Source organism: Sorex fumeus, unplaced genomic scaffold (assembly GCF_029834395.1).
Source record: "Sorex fumeus unplaced genomic scaffold, SorFum_2.1 ptg000034l, whole genome shotgun sequence".
NCBI classification, from domain to species: Eukaryota; Metazoa; Chordata; class Mammalia; order Eulipotyphla; family Soricidae; genus Sorex; species Sorex fumeus.
Window position 1 is genome coordinate 30399798 of NW_026606091.1, and position 20163 is coordinate 30419960.

The 20163-nt window shown below is 54.1% G+C and overlaps 1 protein-coding gene across 1 annotated transcript in view; it reads right to left on the reverse strand.

Annotated features, from left to right (window-relative positions):
* Positions 1–4441: 4441 nt before the first annotated feature.
* LOC130026625 (polypeptide N-acetylgalactosaminyltransferase 12-like) overlaps positions 4442–20163 on the reverse strand; it is a 58106-nt gene continuing 42384 nt past the window's right edge. Inside the window, exons 9-17 of the mRNA XM_056117459.1 lie at positions 19317–19486; positions 18060–18249; positions 16300–16485; positions 13296–13413; positions 10966–11142; positions 9694–9825; positions 8015–8128; positions 6326–6472; positions 4442–4579 (exon numbers count right to left, since the gene is read on the reverse strand). Coding sequence (XP_055973434.1) covers positions 4442–4579; positions 6326–6472; positions 8015–8128; positions 9694–9825; positions 10966–11142; positions 13296–13413; positions 16300–16485; positions 18060–18249; positions 19317–19486 — 1372 coding nt within the window. The remainder of the gene's footprint in view (positions 4580–6325; positions 6473–8014; positions 8129–9693; positions 9826–10965; positions 11143–13295; positions 13414–16299; positions 16486–18059; positions 18250–19316; positions 19487–20163) is intronic.

Sequence of the window (20163 nt, forward strand, 5' to 3'; positions counted from 1 at the left end):
ACCAGCCTGGCCCTCGTTTCCTTCCTTACCTCCCCTGGGTGGGGGAAGCAGGGTGAGACTATCACACGCGGGTGGCGGGAGAGACAGAGTCGCCACCGCAGCTGTGCCCTTTTTGAGTTTACACATCTGGCATCCCTGGGTGGGCCTGAACCACTAACCTTTCCGTTAATAGATGAAGCTGTGCCCTTTTTGAGTTTACACAGAATGCTGCATGAGAACTCACTCCTCAGCAGACTGGAGCAGGGCAGTGTCCAGCCCTGGGCCCAGTATACACTGTGACTCAGACACAACAAGGCAAGTGACAAAGCCTTTAGAGGCTTTTTCTCAAGAGGGGTCATTTACTCTATTTGTTTCTCCTTTTGTTTCACCAGGGGGTGCTGAGGACTCACAGCTGACTCTGCACTCAAGGGTTCTCTCCTGGTGGCTCCAGGGATCAAATGGGGTATGGAGATCAAACACTCATCAACCGCATGCAAGGCAAAAACCTTACCCACTGGACTGTCTCTCTGGCCCTGAGGTGAGTAGCTTGACTTTAAAGTCTAGTCCAGTGCCATAGAGGAAAGGGGGATTTCCCATGGAGACAGCTGACGGCACACTTTAAGTAGAGAACACGCTGGCTATTTTAGAATCCAGGTCCCTAACCCATGTGGAGGATGCTAACTAGGAGGAAGCTGTCTCAACCTTGCTATGATATTTCAGGCCAACTCTCTTCCCTCGCTGGCCTCCCGCTGATCCTGCCAGCTACACCAGCACAGGTTTCTGGTGCCTTCCAGATCTGAATCCCTGGGCCTACGATTTGGAGGGATTTTCTGCCAATAGGTTTGAGGGGCCAGAGCGTTAGCACAGCGGGTAGGGTGTTTGCCTTGCAAGTGGTCGACCCGGGTTCAATTCCTCTGTCCCTCTCGGAGAGCCTGGTGGGGCAAGCTACCGAGAGTATCCCGCCCGCACGGCAGAGCCTGGCAAGCTACCATGGCATATTCAATATGCCAAAAACAGTAACAGCAAGTCTCACAATGGAGACGTTACTGGTGCCCACTCCAGCAAATCAATGAACAATGGGAGGACAGTGCTACAGTGCTACAGATTTGATGGCGAAGGGGATTAGGTTTCCTAGGTGGACAGCACCATCTCGTGGGCACGTCAGAGTAATACAGTAGGGACTGGTCAGACCCAGGGTTGATGCCTCTCCTTTAGTCCCTCAGGAATATGCTGTTCCTCAAACACCATCCCTGGTCCATGAGATTGGCACCACCTGGAGCTTCTGAGGTGGCAGCATCTCCCCTCCTGGGCCGGGTCCTGCCTCTTCTCAAGGTACAGGTAAGTCTGTGCACATCGTAAGAAGCCTGAAAATAACTGCTTTGCCGAAGGAGAAAAAGGAAGCCAATGAATTGGGAATGTTATGTTTCATCCATATTTGACCATCAAGAAACATGCAAGTAGCCCGTTTAAATAAAATGAATCCTGCCTAGCTGACAAAAAGGGGCTTGTCCAGCAACAAAGGTTCAGTTTCCTGGGAGACTGAGCACCTGCTTTGCATGAAGGTTGGTCCCAACATCCCTGGGAGCAACCCCTCAATACAGAGATGGGAGTAACCCCCAAGCACTACCGGGAATGGTTCCCTACCCTCAGTCCCCGAAAATGTTCTTGGGAATTGATAGAGTTTTTTTTTTCTTTTTGGGTCACACCCAGCAATGCTCAGGGGTTACTCCTGGCTTTGCACTCAGAAATTATTCCTGGCGGTGCTTGGGGGACCATATGGGATGCTGGGGATCGAACCCGGGTCAGCCACGTGCAAGGCAAACGTCCTACCCACTGTGCTATCACTCCGGCCCCGGGAATTCTTACAGGTTTTTAAAAGGGAATCTTTTCACCTGTAAGCAGGCATCTTCCAGAAAGAGGGGCACCTCTGAAGCCAGTTCCAAATGCACCTGCATCATCTACAATATTAGTCAAATAACCCACTGGACCAGGGAAAGCAAAATTCCAGGCCAATCTGCAGAATTCTTGTGTCCTGGCCCCCACAGTTCCTTCCCCTCGAGAGTGAGCAGAACCTGGAAGATAGTGGGATAACATTTTAAAAAAACAAATTTTGTAGGATGGCATTAAGGCCGCTAATCATTTAACTTTTAAGTTTTTTAATGTCAAATGAAGTTGACTTTTTAACCTCATCAGCTGACTCTGAACTTAAGTCTCAATTTAACTTTTAACTTAAAACTTAAATCTTTTTCAACAAAGGAAATTATACTGGGTAGACCTGATTTAATTCAGTGAACCCTAAAAAGAAATAATATCATTTAGCAACACACCCTCTCCTACTGGCTGAATCAGCAGCAAACTCATGCTAATGGAGAGGGGTTAAAAACTACCAATGGCCTTTTAGAGTTGTTTTAAGTTGCTGAATCATAAAATCTTTCAAAGCTGTTATTAATATATTCTGAGAACTAATGAAATCTGTTCAAAGGATTAATGGAACATGTGTTAACATTAAATCAATATATTGGGGATCTCAGCAGAGAAACAGACATCATCAGATGTTTGAAGAACCAGAGAGATATTTGGAGTTGAAAGTACTGTAACTGAAATTTAAGACCAAAAAAACTCACAAAGCTTCATGATGTTGGGGCTGGAGAGATAGCACAGCTGGTAGGGCGTTTGCCCTGCACTTGGCTGACACGGGTTCGATTCCCAGCATCCCATATGGTCCCCTGAGCACGGCCAGGAGTAATTCCTGAGTGCAGAGCCAGGAGTAACTCCTGTGCATTGCCAGGTGTGACACAAAAAGAAAAAAAAAAAGCTTCATGATATCAACAGGTTTGAGATGGCAGAAGATGTGAAATGAAAAGCTTACTCATTAGACATTATCTAACTTAAAGAACAGAGAAAGGAGCAGCAAAAGCTAAGACGAAGACCATCCCATATTGACTTTTTAAAGCTCTTTTTCTCAAAATCTCAGTGAATCCCAAGGATGATAAACACAAATCCACTACACCTAGACATCTATTCTTTTTTCTTTTGTTGTTTTGGGGCCACATCAAGAGATGCTCAGGGGTTATTTCTGGTTCTGCACTTAGGAATCAATCACTCTCGGTGGGGCTTGGGGGACCATCTACGATTTCAGAAGATGAACCCAGGTCGGCTGTGTGAAAGGCAGTGCCCTTCCCGCTGTGCTATCACTCTATGTTTACACCAAGAGACATACTAAACTGTTAAAACACACACACACACACACACACACACAGAAAAATCTCAAAGCAGCAAGAGAAAAATGACTCGCTACATATAGGCAAATGGCACATATATGGGTAATATAAGAGAATGTGGGGCTGGAGTGATAGCATGGTAGGTAGAGCATTTGCCTTGCATGTAGCCAACCTGGGTTCAATCCCTGGCACCCCATATGGTCCCCTGAGCACTGCCAGGAGTGATTCCTGAGTACAGAGTCAGGAGTAAGTCCTAAGAACTGCGGGAAGTGGCCCCAAAACAACAACAAAAAAGTAAGCAAAATAAAAAAAAAATATTCCATGATATCACAGTGGGGGTGGGAGGGTTACAATTCTACTGATGCAAATGTGCTGTCTTTTACTGGAAATAACAGGAAGAAGTTGAAAAGAGTGTGATAAGTTCAGAAAGAATATTATGGGAACCCCTGAAAAACACGGCTATGAAATCCACAGAAAACTTTCTCTTCCCCACGAGACTGACAAAGAAGTGGGTGTGGCCTCCACCAAAATAAATAACGAAATAGCATTTTTTTTTCTTTTCGGGTCACACCTGGCAATGCACAGGGGTTACTACTGGCTCTGCACTCAGGAATTACCCCTGGCGGTGCTCAGGAGACCATATGGGATGCTGGGAATCGAACCCGGGTTGGCCGCGTTCAAGGCAAACGCCCTACCCTCTGTGCTATCGCTTCAGCCCCACTAAATCGCCTTTTTATTAAATACGTAAATACGTCAGTAATCTCTCAATGCCCAGAAGGAACCAATGCCAGATTTTACCTATCTACAGGGAGGAAACACCCAACCCAGCGTGTGAGGTAGTACCAAGGGATGCAAAGTACATGCCGTGAGTCTGATTTCCTGGGAACTCATGCAGACATGCCCTGGGAACTACTGCAAATACCAACTTGAATTATATACCTCTTTTCTAGAGGAAATAAAACAACACAATAGGAAAAAATAATAGAAAAATATTTGAAAATTTTAATTCCCTGAAAACCACGAGTGAACATTTGATGGTTACTGAAAACGGGGGTATTTGGGAACCGTGGCAAGTGTTTCCAAACCAGTACCAAGTGCATTCACAGTATGCACCGAATCCCACCCCACCTTAACCTACGGCATCGGAGGCAGGCAGCTGAGTGGGCGCTCTGTCGGGGAGCCCGGCCCCTCTCTGCTGGGCCCAGGAGCTAGGGCCCTCACTTCCAGTGTGCTCCCGCCTGTCATAGCATCTGTTCCTGGAAGAACCACTGCTGACGGCTTGAGAGGGTGCAGTCCCGTAAGAGTGGGACAAACTTGTCGTTGGATTCCTTCTCGGCCTGAACACATTTCTTCGACTGTTCGTGAAACAAAGAACCATCCTAGGAAAGATCACAGGCAATTTCAGAGAATGACAAGTGATTGCTCACAGGATTTTTCCTGAAAATGTGTTCTTGCAGGGCCGGAGCAATAGTACAGCAGGGAGAGCATTTGCCTTGCACATGGCTGAACCGGGTTCGATCCCTGGCATCCCCGATGGTCCCCCAAGCACTGCCAGGAGTCGTTCCTGATTGCAGAGCCAGGAGTAACCACTGAGCATCGCCAGGTGTGGCCCCCAAACCAAAAAAATAAAATTTGAAAATAATTTTTTTTAAAATGTTTTCCTAAGCCTGTGGATCTTTTTTTTTTTTGTCCTTTCAGAAATATATATATATAGAAATGTCTGCACTGGGTGAAGAAACCCAGAAGGTCTGGGGCACAGAGGTACAGCCTGTCATACAGCCTCCCTCTGACCCAAGAATCATCACCCTTCCAGACTCCACTTCTCATTCCTAACTGTAACATTTTTCTACCAGAAAGTGTCCTCTACTTTCTTCTCATACATAGAATGAACCCTTTGTAAGTATGACAGAAGAATCTTCCCATCCCTGGGGCCAGGCTGAGAACGAATCCAAGGAAAGAGGACAGGTTTTTTGGGGGTTTTTTTTGGTTATTTTTCCTTTTTCATTCTTATTATTTGTCTCCTCTACAGTGCTCAAACCGTGCTTGAATGAGCCAAAGGTACAGCCGAATTACAAATCACCTCAAGAGTCCACAGCAGAGGGGGTCACAGCCTGAGGGACCTAGTGCCTCTTGGGCCTGCATCCACTGCCCGCTCCAAATCCACAGTGATGGAGAACAGACCCCAGCGGGGGTAGTGTACACTGCAAGGAACATTTCTGTGAGGGGTGGGATACTAGGGTCCTCAGGGGTCACTTCTAGAGGAGCCTGGGTACCAGAGGTGGTGCCAGGGATTGAACCAGGGATGGCTGCCCACAGGACAAGCACCTTAGGAAATCCCTGCCTGGCCCTGTGCTACAAGTGACAACTTAGCGCCCCTGCCTGGGCTTGACAGCTTCCAAGGAAGCTGCCGGCTATCCACCGAGTCCTTCCTAGAGTTGGCCAAAGCTATGGGTACTGCCCTCGTTTTATTTGGTTCACCTCTTAAGTTATTTATTTACTGGAGGGGGTCCTCCAGACCACTCTTGGGATAGAAAACAGTGGAGATTTGGGCCAAGCAGGCCATCTGCTTGAATGCTAAGAACTGAGGAGGTGATGCTTAGGTCCTGCAGTGCTGGGGGCCACCAGGGCCATCCCAGTGATGCTCAGGACCTCCAGGGCTGCAAATGGTGAAGCTCAGGAGGGGCCACGTGGGATAAATCCAGGGCTAGGTGTGTGCTTTGGTGACCCCTGTAACCATCTCCCCTTCCGCTCCCCCTGATTCCAGAGCTGGGGAAAATGGGGGTGAGGTTTACAGAAGTAGAACAGTTTCCCCACCACCCCAACCCTCCCCCTGCAGGATCTGCCCTCACATCTGCTTTAAGGAGACCCCATTCCAGCAACAGCAGCAGCAGCCCCCAGGCTGGTCTCAAGCCCCGCCCAGCCCCCAGCAACTTCAAGTGAACAAGAGAAGACAGGCAAAGCATTAGGGATCCTGCAAGACAAAGGCGCCAACAGTTCCCCATCCCACCCCACCCCCATTCCCAGGTGTCCCTTATCCCAGCATGCCTGGTGCCCGCTCCTCCCTGAGACTTCCAGGGTCTACTACAGCCCCAAGACTGACAGCACAGATGACACTGCCCACTCACCGGGTGCAGGAGGAAGTAGTGGTTCTCGGGGACCGGGTCCTGGCAGAGCTCCATGATCAGGCTCTCCCCGCCCGCCTCCACCGCCAAGCACCCCTCGGGCTGGTGGGTGTTGTAGCAGATCTCCTTCCGGGATGTATACTCGAAGAACTGCAAAGGAGCCGTTTGTGGGCAACGGTTACTGTCGGCCATGGAGAAATGGACGGACACCAGGCGGGATCAGAGCGCAGGGGCCAGGCAGAGAGCCTGAGTGTCCAGTCTTGAGGGTCTGGGAGTGCCTGGCCAGAGTTCCCCAAGGCCCCCTTCTCATGCTCTGCTTCTTCCCTGGGTGTTTGAGACCCCACGCTGTCCCTACCCTTGAGCTGGCCAGAAAATGGACGGTTTCAGTAGCCGAGTGGGCAACTCTGAGGCCTGAGCTGCCCTTTCTCTTCTCTGGGCTTTTCTGCCTCTTCCCGGCAAACTTGAGGGAGTTTGATCCAAGGCAATGGCACCGTGGAATCACTAAAATGTCCTGTGCAGGCAGGAACTGCACTGCCAGGGAGAGGGCAGGCCAGGGTCACACAGGGAGACAGGGTGCTGGAATCGAGCATCTCCGGCCAAGTAGGTGCCCTCCTGAGCCGACCCAGATCTGCAGGGTTTTCCTTTTTCTTCCTCTAACTGTAGGTATTGGTGCACGGTTAGTCATAACTGCACAAACGGGTTTCTCTGGGTCCTATCGGGCACTGCTTGCTTCGTTTTCTATTTCCTAGATGTTCTACAATGAGTTGTATTACCTTTGCAGGCAGAGAATCAGTTCATCTCACTGCTCCAGAATTACATGGTGCAGGGCCAGAGGGATAATACAGTGGAGAGGGTGTTAGCCTTGCTGACCTGAGTTCAATCCCTGGCATCCCATATGGTCCCCTGAGCACTGCCAGGAGTGATTCCTGAGTGCAGAGCCAGGAGTAACCCCTGAGTAACCCCAGGTGTGACTCAAAAACAAAAATAAAAACAAACAAAGAACTACATGATGTGACCCACCAAGAGGCCAAAAGGCACAATATTCCCAAAAAAGACATCTGAGCATGCATGGATCATGCAAGAGGAAATCATCAAGTATAAACCATAAACATTCAATGATGACAATTAGTTAAAACACAGAAGCCAGAGTCTGCATAGGAGAAAGAGGGACAAGAAACTCATCTTCATCCGAAGGCGGTTTCTCCAGTTCCTCTCGGGCATATTTGCTTCACTTTCTATTTCTCAAATATTTTACAATGAGTCTCTATTACCTATATAAATTGAAGAGGTCAAATATTCACTTTTTAAAAAACACATAGATGTGCTGAAAGTAGATAAAGGACCAAACATAATGGCCTCTCAGTATCTGTACTGCAAACCATAATGCCCAAGAGCAGAGAGAGAGTAAGAAGGAAATTGTCTGCCATAGAGGCAGGGGATGGGGGTGGCAGGAGGGACACTGGGAACATTGGTGGTGGAAAATGAGCACTGGTGGAGGGATGGGTGTTTGATCATTGTATGACTGAAACTCAATCATGAAAGCCCTGTAACTGTATACCACAGTGATTCAATAAAAAAAATTAAAAAACAACAACACACATAGATTTTCCCCAATTTCCCTCTTTAAGAGGCTCCCAAGACCTTGAATCCAGGGCCCCCTGCTTCCTTTTTCCAGAGAGAAGCGTCACCTACCTGGTTCTGGCCCAGGCCGTGATAGGTGTACAGAATAACCTGGTGCCCTACAATCTGGTTTTCATCAGGAGGATTATAGTCAAAGCAAAGTCCTTGCAGTCCTTTATTGTGGAGCTACCAAGAAACATAAGGGGAGTTTCCAGTTCAGGTTTACACACAACTGAGTCAACCCAGGATGCTGCGGGAGGAGAAACAGCAAGTGAGGAGGGCCCGGGACAAGAACTAGGCCCAAAAGTAAGAGCTTCTGGGACCTGAGCGATAGTACAGAAGGTCAGATGGCTGACCTTGCACATGGACAAACACCGGCACCCCACAAGACCTCCTGAGCACCGCCAAGAGTGATCCCTGAGCGCAGAGCCTGGAGTAAATCCCTGAGCACTGCCAGGCATGGCCCCCAAACCAAAAATAAACAAATAAATAAGAGCTTCTGATATTTTTACCTATTATTAATTTATTCATTTTGGATTTTTTTTTTGGGGGGGAAGGAGGGGACCATCACATCTAGCAATGCTCAGGGCTTACTTCTGGCTCTGTGCTCAGAGATCACACCTGGTGGTGCTTGGTGGGGAATCCTATGGGGTGCTGGGGATAGTGCCCAGTTTGGTCACGTGCAAAGGCCTGAAGAGCATCATGTCCCATGATCCCCTCCAGGGCTGCGCTTGGACAAAAGAGAAATGCAGTGGGACGGGGTGGGGTGGGGATGCAGGAGACAGAGGCAGGGTGAGCAAGAGTGACACACTCCCTGGGGCAGGCAGCCCACGGCGGCCTCCTGATGCTCTCAGCACCTCGGGAGACCTGGACACTTCACAGTGGCCAAGGATTTGAACGTATTCAGAGCCCGCTGGGCGCTGACAAAGGGCTTCCAGAATGGGGGAAGCAGCGTCGCCAAGCCGTGCAGCCCAGGAGAGGGGAGTCTCTACCTTGGCGTGATTTCTCTCAAGAGTGAATGGCGCACTGGGGCCGGAGAGGGTCTGGGGGGTGAGGGCACTTGCCAGGCAGGCAACCAAGCCTCAGTCTGGCACCAACAACATCATGAGTGACCCCTGAGCACCACCGGGTGAAGCCCAACCCCAACCCCCACAGCCCAAATACTTCCCATTTGTGTGCAAGGGTTTGGAGGTGGGGCGGAACGGGTGTTTAGGCCATACTTCGAGGTACTCAAGGGCCACTCCTGACGGTGTTCAGGGGACCACGTCTGGTAAAGGGGATCAAACTAGGGTTGGCCATACAGAGGGCAAAGCTTAACCTTAACCCCGGGACTATCTCTCTGCCCCCCCCCCCCAAAGAATTCTTTTCTCTTTCTTTTGGTGAACAACAGAAGTGACTCTCCTTTTCCTGCCCCATCCTCCTGTACCCCCCCACTGGTCCCCAAGGACCCCTGCGGTGGGAATGACTAACTGGCCCAGACACTGAGACTCGGGTGTGAAGTGATGTGATGGGTAGAGGTGGTGTGGAGAGTCCAGGCAAGCCTCAGTCTCCTCATGCACAAAATCACAGGCAGAACCTGACTCTCGTTCACATGCTCCCACGTGAGCGAGCTGAGAGCCAAAGCCAGCCGGGGGAGGGGAAGAGCCGGGGAGAGGGCCGGGGCTGGGGAGCCCAAGGGACCCCATCGAGGACCTGCCTCATGCAGGGCGTGGGGACCCTGCCGGCAGCCCCCCCGGGCGCAGCCCTCTCACCATCCCGAAGCAGCCGGGCCGGTCCTCGGGCACGTGCAGCTCAGGATACACGTTCTCCAGGAACCACCTGAAGTCCTTACACTTGAGCTTCTCACGGAGCTGCTGCCTCTCGGTCACGTCTCCAAAGGACTCCTAAGGGGGGTCCATGCGGTCAGCCTGAAGGTCCTCCACAGTCCCCCACTCCACCCCACCCCAGTCCTGGGGCGTGATGATGCCCCCAAGCCCTAGCTGTGCAGGTGTGGGTGGGTGCCTAGGGAGAGAGCTGTGGCAGCCGGGGTACCACCCCCCACACACACACACACATGCGCGCGCACACACACACAGGGTTCCCCGTTGCCCAGCTCCAGCCTGGGGAGACCCAGTGCACCTCGATGGTCATGAAGCACCTAGGACATGATGGGAGCCCCAAACCCCAGCCCTGTGGGCATCCCTGGACACACAGCACTTCTTCAATGGGACAGATTGAGGAAGGCTGGGTGAGGTAGACACGCATGCAAAGCCAAGAGACGGGGCTGGGATGAGATGAGATAGTGCACATATGCATGACCCATCCCCGGCACCACACACACACACACACACACACACACACACACACACATACATACTCTGTGTTGAAGAGATAGATCAATGGTCAAGAGCATATACAGGAGGCCCAGGTCCGAGTCCCGGCACGGCAGGGAACCCCCAGCACTGAGTCAAGGGTAGACGCCAAGCACCTCCAGGTGGGGGTCAAAAGTAAAAAGGAACCAGAGAGCTCATGCAAAGGGCAGGGCGCTTGCCTGGCAGGTGGCCACCCTGCCCTGGTCCCTGCCACCTCATTTGGTTCCCAGAAAAAAAATCACCAGGCATGATCCCTGAGTGCAGAGCCTGGAAGAGGCCCTGGCGACCATGGCATGGGGCCTGACCTCCCCTCCACGACAGAAATACCCACGATCTGAAGAACATGCAGTGGCTGGAGGTAGCCGAAACCCAGCCCTGATTTTCCTAGAAGCAACAAGCTCAGGGTCCCCCAACCTGGGGTGGGCAGCATGAGCTGCTGGGTGTGATTCTCAAGGCCGGGTGGGCATCAAGAGACATCAGCAGAGGGTCATCATAACCATGGAGGAATCAAGCAGTCCCCCACTGGCCTCACCAAGGCCCACCGCAGCTTCTGCCTCCGGAAGTGGATGTGCGGGCATGGAGGGTGGAGGGAGGAGGGAGGAGGAAGGGGGGGGTTGGTTCTGAGGAGGCCTGCAGGGGTGAAGGCAGACGGGGCGGGTGGGAGGAGCTCACCAGGCGTGCGTGGGGGTTGCAGTGGTAGAAGAGCTCCTTGAACTCATCCAGCCACACTTCGGCAGCGCGGACACTGTTGGCCAGAGCCTTTTTGCGTGAGTAGGGAGCTTGCTTGGGGAAGACGTGGCCGACGTGTGAGCAGGGGTGTGTCTCCAGGGTCCCACCGCACTGCCAGATCTGCAGGGCAGCGGAGTGGCTGGGTGAGGGGAGCGGGTCCATCGGCACGGCTGTCCCTTGAGGACAGAGGCCGGGCACCAAGCATCACCCAAAGAGACACTGCTGAGAGTGCACCCTCCAGGGCATGAAACAGGCGACCCCCCCCACCCCACTCCTCACCCCACCGCCCATCCCCGCCTCACCCACCCCCATGCACACGCGGGCTCCAGAACGCAGCCAAAGAACAAGGGAGCGGCCCCAAGGTCTAGCCACCAGAACCAAGACCACAAGCCCATGCACTGCTTGCTCATGCGCGGGGCTCACAGGGCCCAGAGTGGGCCCGGCCAGGAGCCCGTGGGTGGGTGACAGTCCACATGGGCGGATTACCTGATCTCCTAGCCAGAGAAGAGAGGAAAGCAGCTAGGAAGGAGAGAAGTTGGGAAGGGGGAAAGAGGAACTGCCAGACACAGGAAGAGCAGCCTGGCACCTGGAGGAGAGGCAGAAAGACCATTAAAAGCACACCTCAAAACCCAACGAGGTAGACTCATGCAAGGGCAGAGGGGTGTGAACCACCACACCCCACCACTGGCCCCCAGGATGAACCATCCAGAAAAGCAGCTGAAGGGCTGGAGACACAGTACAATGGGGTTGGGCACCTGCCTTGCATGTACCTGACCCAGGTTCAGATTCTGGCAGCTCCGACCATCCCCTGAGCACCGCCAGGAGTGAGCCCTGAGTTTGGGTTTCAACCAAATTCAAAAAGAAAATTTTTTTTGAAAAATAAGACCCAAAAGGACAGTACCTTACGATGGGAGAAGGAAAGCCCTGCGTGGAAGATAAAATTTCTATTTGGTTCACTCTTTATGCAAAGCTGGGATGTTCTATTACTTTTCCCTCCCGTTGATCGTCGATTTGCTCGAGCGGGCCCAGTATCGTCTCCATTGGAGACTTTGTTGTTACTGTGTCTGGCATATCGAATACTCTCGGTAGCTTGCCTGGCTCTCCGAGAGGGGCGGAGGAATCGAACTCGGGTCGGCCATGTTGGCCGCGTGTAAGGCGAACGCCCTACCCGCTGTGCCATCGCTCCAAATTCCAGGGGCCAGAACACTAGTACAGCGAGTAGAGCACACTGCCTGGCATGGGGCCAACCCAGGTTCAATCCGCGGCATCCCATATGGTCCCCCGAGCACAGATAAGAGTCATCTCTGAGGGTAGAGCCCGGTGTAACCCCTGAGCACCACTGTGTGTGGCCCCAAAACAAAACAAGCAAGCAGAAAAGATGAAAAAATTTCTCACAAAAATTAAACAGAGGGGCTGGAGCGATAGCACAGTGGGTAGGGCGTTTGCCTTGCACGCGGCTGACCCAAGTTTGATTCCCAGCATCCCATATGGTCCCCCAAGCACCGCCAGGAGTAATTTCTGAGCACAGAGCCAGGAGGAACTCCTGAGCATCGCAGGGTGTGACCCAAAAAGCCAAAAAAAAAAAATTAAACAGAAATTTTTAACATCATCAAAAAGCACGACCAATGGCATATGGTCTTGAAATGTAATATGCCAGACACAAGTTCATTGGGAATCCCACGGAAATGGCGGGGGTTCTCACAGAACTGTCACTCGGGGATTCTGAGGGCAGAGGGCGGACTCAGGGGGTCACTCGTTTAGAATGTGACTCTTGCTCCGGCCTGCACGTCCAGCCACTGAACCTGACCCCTTTAACAAGCTCTCCCGAGAATCCTTCTCGGTGTCAGACTCTGAAAGTCACCCTGCTACATACATACAGAGGCGACTTCCTAAAGAGCTCAGCAATTCTGGCGACCAAAGGTGGACCAGGAGGCAGGATGCTGTGTCTGGGGCCAACCTCAGCCCAGGGCAGCAGAGGGAAAGAAAAGAATCAGGGGACCTAGGAGGTTCCTTCCCTGCCTCCTGCTTTTCTACTTAAAAGCACGTTCTGTGAGAAGGTCAGATGAGAGAAGCACATATATAGGCTGTCCACGTGTCCACTCTCAGGACACTGGACAAAAGGCCAAGGCGGGGGAAAGCCCAACAGGTTTTCATGAAATCCAGAGAGACAGAGGCATGGGGAGAGAGAGAGAGAGAGAGAGAGAGAGAGAGAGAGAGAGAGAGAGAGAGAGAGAGAGAGACAGACAAGCACGGCTACAGAAAGAGAGACAGACCCGAAAGGAGAATTCGAGGTTTTCTCCGCCCCAAACTTCCATTCCTGTATCATAAGACCCCAGATACTGAAAATATTTCTTACTCACAGCAAACAGCCCACCAGCCATTGTCGGGGACCTGGAAGAGTTGCAACACCTGCGTCTCAGTGCCGGCCGCAGGAACCCTTACCCAGGCCTGATCTGCCTTCATCAGTCTGGGAGCACTGGTGGTGGGGGGGCTCTGCTGGGAGTCCTAGCTGGGGAAGCTCCCAGACCCCTCCAAATAATCACAGAACTGGTGTGATGCATGTGCTCTCGAGGGGTCAAGGGCAGGGACAGCTGTTTCCAGGGCGGAGAGGGTACAGGCCCGGGGCGTGTCCAGTACAGAGGAATGAACGGTGCTGGGAAGGCCTCAGCATGGGCAAAGTCTAAGCATGAGAGGACCCCGGCAGCTGCAGATGGACCCGGAGAGAGGGCGGAGACAGCACATGGCTGGGAGGGTGGCGGGGTGGGCGGTGGTGGTGGTCTCACAGCAGAGCCCAGGCACTCACAGATGCAGCTGGGGGCTGCTGGAGGCCATGAAAGATGATTCTAGCACATTTTCCTGAAGCCCTCGATTCCCTCAACCCCACTGAGCAGGCATGGCATCTTCCCCGGCCCCCAGAGGTGGCTCAGGTCGAAAGCTGGAAGGGAAGCACCCCAGAGTGCAGATGTGGGTGTGGGAAACTGGTGGCAGCCGGGTCCCTGTGGTGTCACTGGGGGGTCCTCCCAGCACTGCTGGCTCAGAGTACACGGGAAAAGGCCAGTGGGACTCCTTGGTGGGGGATGGAAGAACAGGAGGGAGGGAAGACCAAGGAAGGGAGAGAAGAGAGGGAAAAGGGAGGGAGAGAAGGAGGGAGGGAGAGAAGGAGGGAGGGAGAGAGAGACGGAGGAAGGAAGGAAGGAAGGAAGGAAGGAAGGAAGGAAGGAAGGAGGGAGGGACAGAAGGAGGGAGGGAAAGAAGGAAGGAAGGAAGGAAGGAAGGAAGGAAGGAAGGAAGGAAGGAAGGAAGGAAGGAGGGACAGAAGGAGGGAGGGAAAGAAGGAAGGAAGGAAGGAAGGAAGGAAGGAAGGAAGGAAGGAAGGAGGGAGGGAGGGAGGGAGGGAGGGAGGCAAAGAAAAAAGGGAGGGAGTGAGGGAGGGAGGGAAGGAAGGAAGGAAGGAAGGAAGGAAGGAAGGAAGAAAGGAAGGAATGGGGGAGGGAAGGAGGGAAAAGGGAGGGAGGGAGGGAGGGAGGGAGGGAGGGAGGGAGGGAGGGAGGGAGGGGTGCCAGCATGAGAGCAATTTCACATGGCTTTAGGGTATAAGTCTAGGGAACAGGGTGACTGAAACACGCAAGAAAGCTGAGATGATGTGTGGAGTTCATGCACAATTCAATCAGCTAATCAGTGGCTGAATAAATAGCAGTACTCCTACATTAAAAAAAACTGAGATGAGACTGTGGGAGGGGCAGGCAACTGACCATGAAGCTGCTGCATTTGTCCATGTGTGTGGGTTTGTGCACATGTCTTCATATGTGTGCACTGGGGGAGGGGGTTGGGGGGGGAGGGAGTATGTCTCCACATCACAGGCTGCATCTGTGACCTGACACATGATCCCTCCTCCTCTGCCTCAGTCTCTAAATCTGCTGTGTGAGGAGCAATGCCAGCGGACCCCCAGTGGCCACTCCAGCAATCCGGGTGTCACCCTCAATCCGTCCTTTTTCCCAGATGTCAATCAGCTTCTCCAAATCCCCCCACAGCCCCGGAGGTCCCCCCACCCCCCAGTCTCAGCCTCCGTCTTCTCCTGCGCCCGCATTTCTGATGGGGAAGTCTGCAGAGCCTCCTAACACATGCCTGGTCCCTGCACCCCATCCTGTGCCCACCAGCTCCCTCACCACGAGGCACCAGGAGTAATTCCTGAGTGCAGAGCCAGGAGTAACCCCGAGCGTCACCAAGTGTGGCCCGAAAACTAAGCCAAACAAATGAAACAGAACGCGAGCAGCCGGGCTCAGACCCAGGCTCACCCACTGACCAACGCTGGCTCTCGGCCGCCCTCACCCTGCGCCCTCACCCATCCCCTAACTGGCTTCAGTCCCACAGAGGCCTGCCACTAAGTGCTCAGAGTCGTCACCATGGAGTCGCCACCTGACCCAGAACCCCACGCCCACTTGGACAGCCGGAAGTGGCAGCCAGCCACCTCGGGCCCTGGAGATTGGCACCAGTCCAGGGGGCAGGGCACCTGTGATATCAGTCCTCCCCGGGGCATGGCACACAACTCCTGAAAGGCGGACACACCCACCGGAGGTGAAGGGGCCAACAAAACCGGCCACGTTGACACAAGGCAGAATTATGGGTTCCCAAGGCAAACATCTCGGGACCGGCAAGAAGGCAAACGCGAAGGGACAAAGTGTGGTGGCCTCATTCGCGTGAGGCGTCTGGAAGGGGGAAAGTTTTTGTGGGGGTGTGTTAGAGGCCATTAGGGGCTGGGGTTGACACACACCGCCTGACGGTTGGAGAGATTCTGCGAGGTCGAGGGAAAAGCGCGCTTGAGTCTCCCAAGTTATATATTTAAGAACGGTCAGAGCAGTACATTTTAGGATACATACTTCACCCTATTTTTATTTATCTTGTTTTGGCTTTGGCTTTGGGATCACACCCGGCAATGCTCGGGGGCAACTTCTGGCTCTGCACTCAGGAATCACTCCTGGCGGTGCTCGGGAAACCATAACAGGGTGCCTGGGGGATCGAACCCAGGGCAAACTCCTGCAAGGCAAGCGCCCTACCCACTGAACTCTCTCTCCAGCCCCCTCACCTTTGTTTTTAAATAAACAAAATAGGCCAATGAATATGAACCCCACACTTAGAGCGGGGTGGGTGTAGAGTAAAAAAATAATCAGCAGATGCTTTAGAACAAAACCAGGTGGGGCCCCAGCAAAGCATCCCTGCCCTCCCGCGGGGTGTCTGCTGCAGTTGGGGGGGGGTGTTACGCTCCCAGCCAGTCCTGACCTGATGACATCGATGGGGGACTGCATCCGCTTCCGCTCCCGCTCAGGGACCACGTGCCACGTGAACACCAGGCACCAGTGAAAGCCACCGATCTGAGGCTCTCCGGAGTTGCCCAGGTACTCAAAAGTGTTCCAGTCAATCATGTCGATCACGGGGCACACCACCGCCGTCTCCTCCTCCCCGATCCTGCAGTGACCACACACACACACACACACACACACAAACACACACACACACTCACACACCACCCAGATATGGCCAGGACCGGAGTGACCGGGAACGCCCGCGCCCCTTCCAAGCCGTGCTCGCTCCCACTGAGGCCCAGTGTGTGCCCTCAGGTCCCCTGCTTCTGGACCCTGCATGGCATCGGTCCCCAATGCCACCCTCCAGCCTGGGATTCAGAGGGAGAGCGAGACACGACGATGGCTCTGCTCTCAGCCCCTGGCACTGGCCTGGGCCCCTGGGAGTCCAGCTGCTGGGACCCTCTTTGAAGTTGGGGAAGAGAAAGAAGCCATGAAGGAAGCCAGAGTGGGTGAGGACAGAGATGGGGAGGGTAGAGAGCAGCAGGGTGAGGCTGGGGGCCAGATGATGGACACCCACGCCTGGGAGAGAAGACAGTGGGTGCGTGTGCTCCAGAGGCCAGCTGCGCAGACCCTGAACCCCCCCCCGCATCCTTGTCCACGCCACATGGGGGCACAGCCCACCTGGAGAAGTCTGGGGGTGGCCGACAACAGTGATGCAGCATCAGGAGGGAGGAAGTGGAGGGAGTAAGGTGGGTCTGGGGGAAGGGCAGCCTGGAGTGGTTCCCCTCCCCCCTGCATTTAAAACCCTTTCAAAGAATGATACTTAAAAGCGTAGTTGAAGACTACAGGGGTAAGAAGATAAAAAATAACCCAGGCGAGGGCCATCTGCTTCCTGTCCATGATTCTGCTCATGGTTTCCTAGTGACGCTAAGGAAGGTGGGGGCCAGAGACACAGGACCCCAGGGAAGGTGCCTGCCCGACAGGTGGCTGCCCTGGTTCAATGCCCGGCACCCCATGTGGTACCCTGAACACCACCAGGAGTGATCCCTGAGCAGAGCCAAGAGTAAGCCCTGAGCACTCACGGGTAAGCCCCTTCACACACACAACTCCCCCCCCAAAAAAATACAGGGGCTGGAGCCATAACACAGTGGGTAGGGCTTTTGCCTTCCACGCGGCTGACCCGGGTTTGATTCCCAGCATCCCATAGAATCCCCTGAACACCACCAGGAATAATTCCTGAGTACATGAGCCAGGAGTGACCCCTGTGCATTGCCGGGTGCGACCCATAAAAGCAAAAAATAAATATTAAATAAATACATAAGAGAAATTACTGTGAATCACCATTTCTGTGGGTCCCTTCAGACTTGACGAGCCCCAGGCAACACAGGTACTGGATGACCTGGGAAAGTCAGCCCAGCATGAAGGAAAGACGACCAAAATGTGCTGCCTAGGGCTGTGAACTGATAAGATCCACACCATCCTGTTCTTGGCCTCTCTGCCCACGGCAGCACTTTTCGACTCAGGCACCTGACCAGCGGCAGTAAAAGCAACTCCCCTGTACCAGCTAGCCGTGGGTACAGCAGCTCCTGATGCCCTCGAAGGCTCCCAGACCAGGGTCCCTGATCATGTGACCAGGGATGGAGCCGTGGACTGAGACTGGGGGACGGGGCAGCCAGGCCGAACCCGAGGCCCACGGACCTGGGTCTCCCGTGTTCCCACTGGGCACCGCCCACGCACCTCTGCAGCAGCGGCTCCAGCCAGCCCTCGTGGCACTCGCAGTGGCAGTCCAGGAAGGTGAGGACATCGGCCTTGGCCCCCGAAGCCCCGAGCAACCGGGCGCGCACCAGGCCCTCCCTCTTGGTGGCACGGATGAGGCGCACCTTGGGCAGGTGGGCCAGCTCGGCTTCCAGGCGCTCCTTCAGGTGCTCTGGGGAGGAGAATGGTGCATCCGGCTCACTCCCGCCCTGCCCGGGCAAGGGAAGGCTGGGATGGAGAACTCTAGAACCACCAGCAACGTTCCCACGTGCCCCCCTTGGACCCAGACTCCCAGGTCTCAGGACTGTCAGGACTTGGTGCCCAGCTGGTTCTATCGGCATCGCCTCACGCTCACCTGCCCTGCACTCTGTCATGGGCAACGCTGTCATGGGCAACGCTAAATGACCCCGAATACTCTTCCCACGATTTCCAGCCGAGCACATGGCCACCACCCCAAAGACATCAGTCACCCAGGTTAAGATGTGTGATCCCCAACGCCCCACCTGGTCCTCTGAGCACACCAGGAGTGAGCCCTGAGCACAGTGCCAGGAGCAAGCCCGGAGAACGGCCCAGCGGGCCCCAGAACAAACAAGCGAGACTACAGTCCTGAGCGTCCCCTGCAGCCAGGTGTGGCCAGGTGACTGTTCTTCTGCAGGGTGGGAGGTGAGACCCCCTACTAGGTGCTGCCCAAGTCCCCTGGACACCCTTCAGTACAGGCGGGAGTGAGAGAGAGAGGGGAGGGGCAAGGCTGGGGCATCCCAGGGAGGACAGCACCCCAAAGAAGGTGAGTGTTCACCCCTGTCCCCACCCCTGGCCCCCACACCTGCCTCCACACCTGCCCTCACACCCTCCCTCACAGTTGGCCCCCAACACCTCTCCCCCACCTCTGTCCCCAAGACCTCTCTCTCACACCCACCCCCCAACACCTGCCCTCTACACCTGTTCCCCCATGCCTATAGCCCATACCTATCCCCAACACCTGTCCCCCACACCTGCTCCCACACCTGCCCTCTACAGCCATACCCCAACTGCACGGAGACGTTCCCTGTTATCTCCTGTAAATCACTGTTATCTAGAGCCTCCCAGAGAACAGCCCAGCACAGCTTTCAATTAGAATCCGTCTACAGTGAGAACCAGACAGAGCTCAGAGGCAAGAGCAGGGGAGGGGAGGATGGGCGTCAAGGGAGGGCGGGGTGGGGGGAGCGGAGGCCAGGGCAGGGTAGAGGGGAGGCCGGGCACCTCTATCGCTGTAATCATCCACCAGGATGACCTCCTCCAGCAGGATGTCTGGGGACGTCTCGAGGACACTGTAAACGGTGCGAAAGAGGGTTGACCAAGCTTCGTTATAAAACACGATGATCACGGACGTCGTTGGCAGACTTTCATAATCGTACTTCTGCTCTCTGCACCTGCAGAAGCAACACAGCCTCAGGGACGGGGAACACCCTGCACCGGGGCATCCCAGGCCTGGCACGGTGCTTCGAAGGACCTCTGAAGGGAACGTCAATCATGGTTGAGACCTGCCATAGAATTTGGCCGCATCTTCTAGAAATGCTTTGCCTTGGAGCCTCCTGGAAGCCTCGGTAGCTCCCAAGAAAGGTTGTACAACGACACCCAAAAAGCCTGAAGTCACTCTGGTAAGGGCAGGCTGGGTCTCCCTATAAGTCGTACTGTTGACATGGCCTCCAGGGCCAGATTGCCCAATGATGAACCTGGCTCAGATCCAATGCTACAGGGCCATCCCTGGGCCGGGATGGGATCCCCCAGAGCCAAACTTGATGGTGCCCAGGAGGCAGGCAGTGTCCAAGGAGGCACTTGGGTCTTTTCACACGGTCCCCTGACCCTGAGCTCTCTCCCTGCTCTGAGGTTGTGTATTTAAGCTGGGCAGCAACGCTCACAGTTGTGCCACCCAAAACCTAGGCAGGCTCCAAAGACAGGAAGACGGTTCCATCCTCAGGCTGTGCAGGTTTCACCTCTGTCCACTCCCACTTCAACCCCACTGCCCAGCTTCTACTCAGCTCTCTCCTCCTCTGCCTGGCACCCTCACTGCCCTCCTTCCAGAACCACCTGGAAAAAGCCCTGTGTG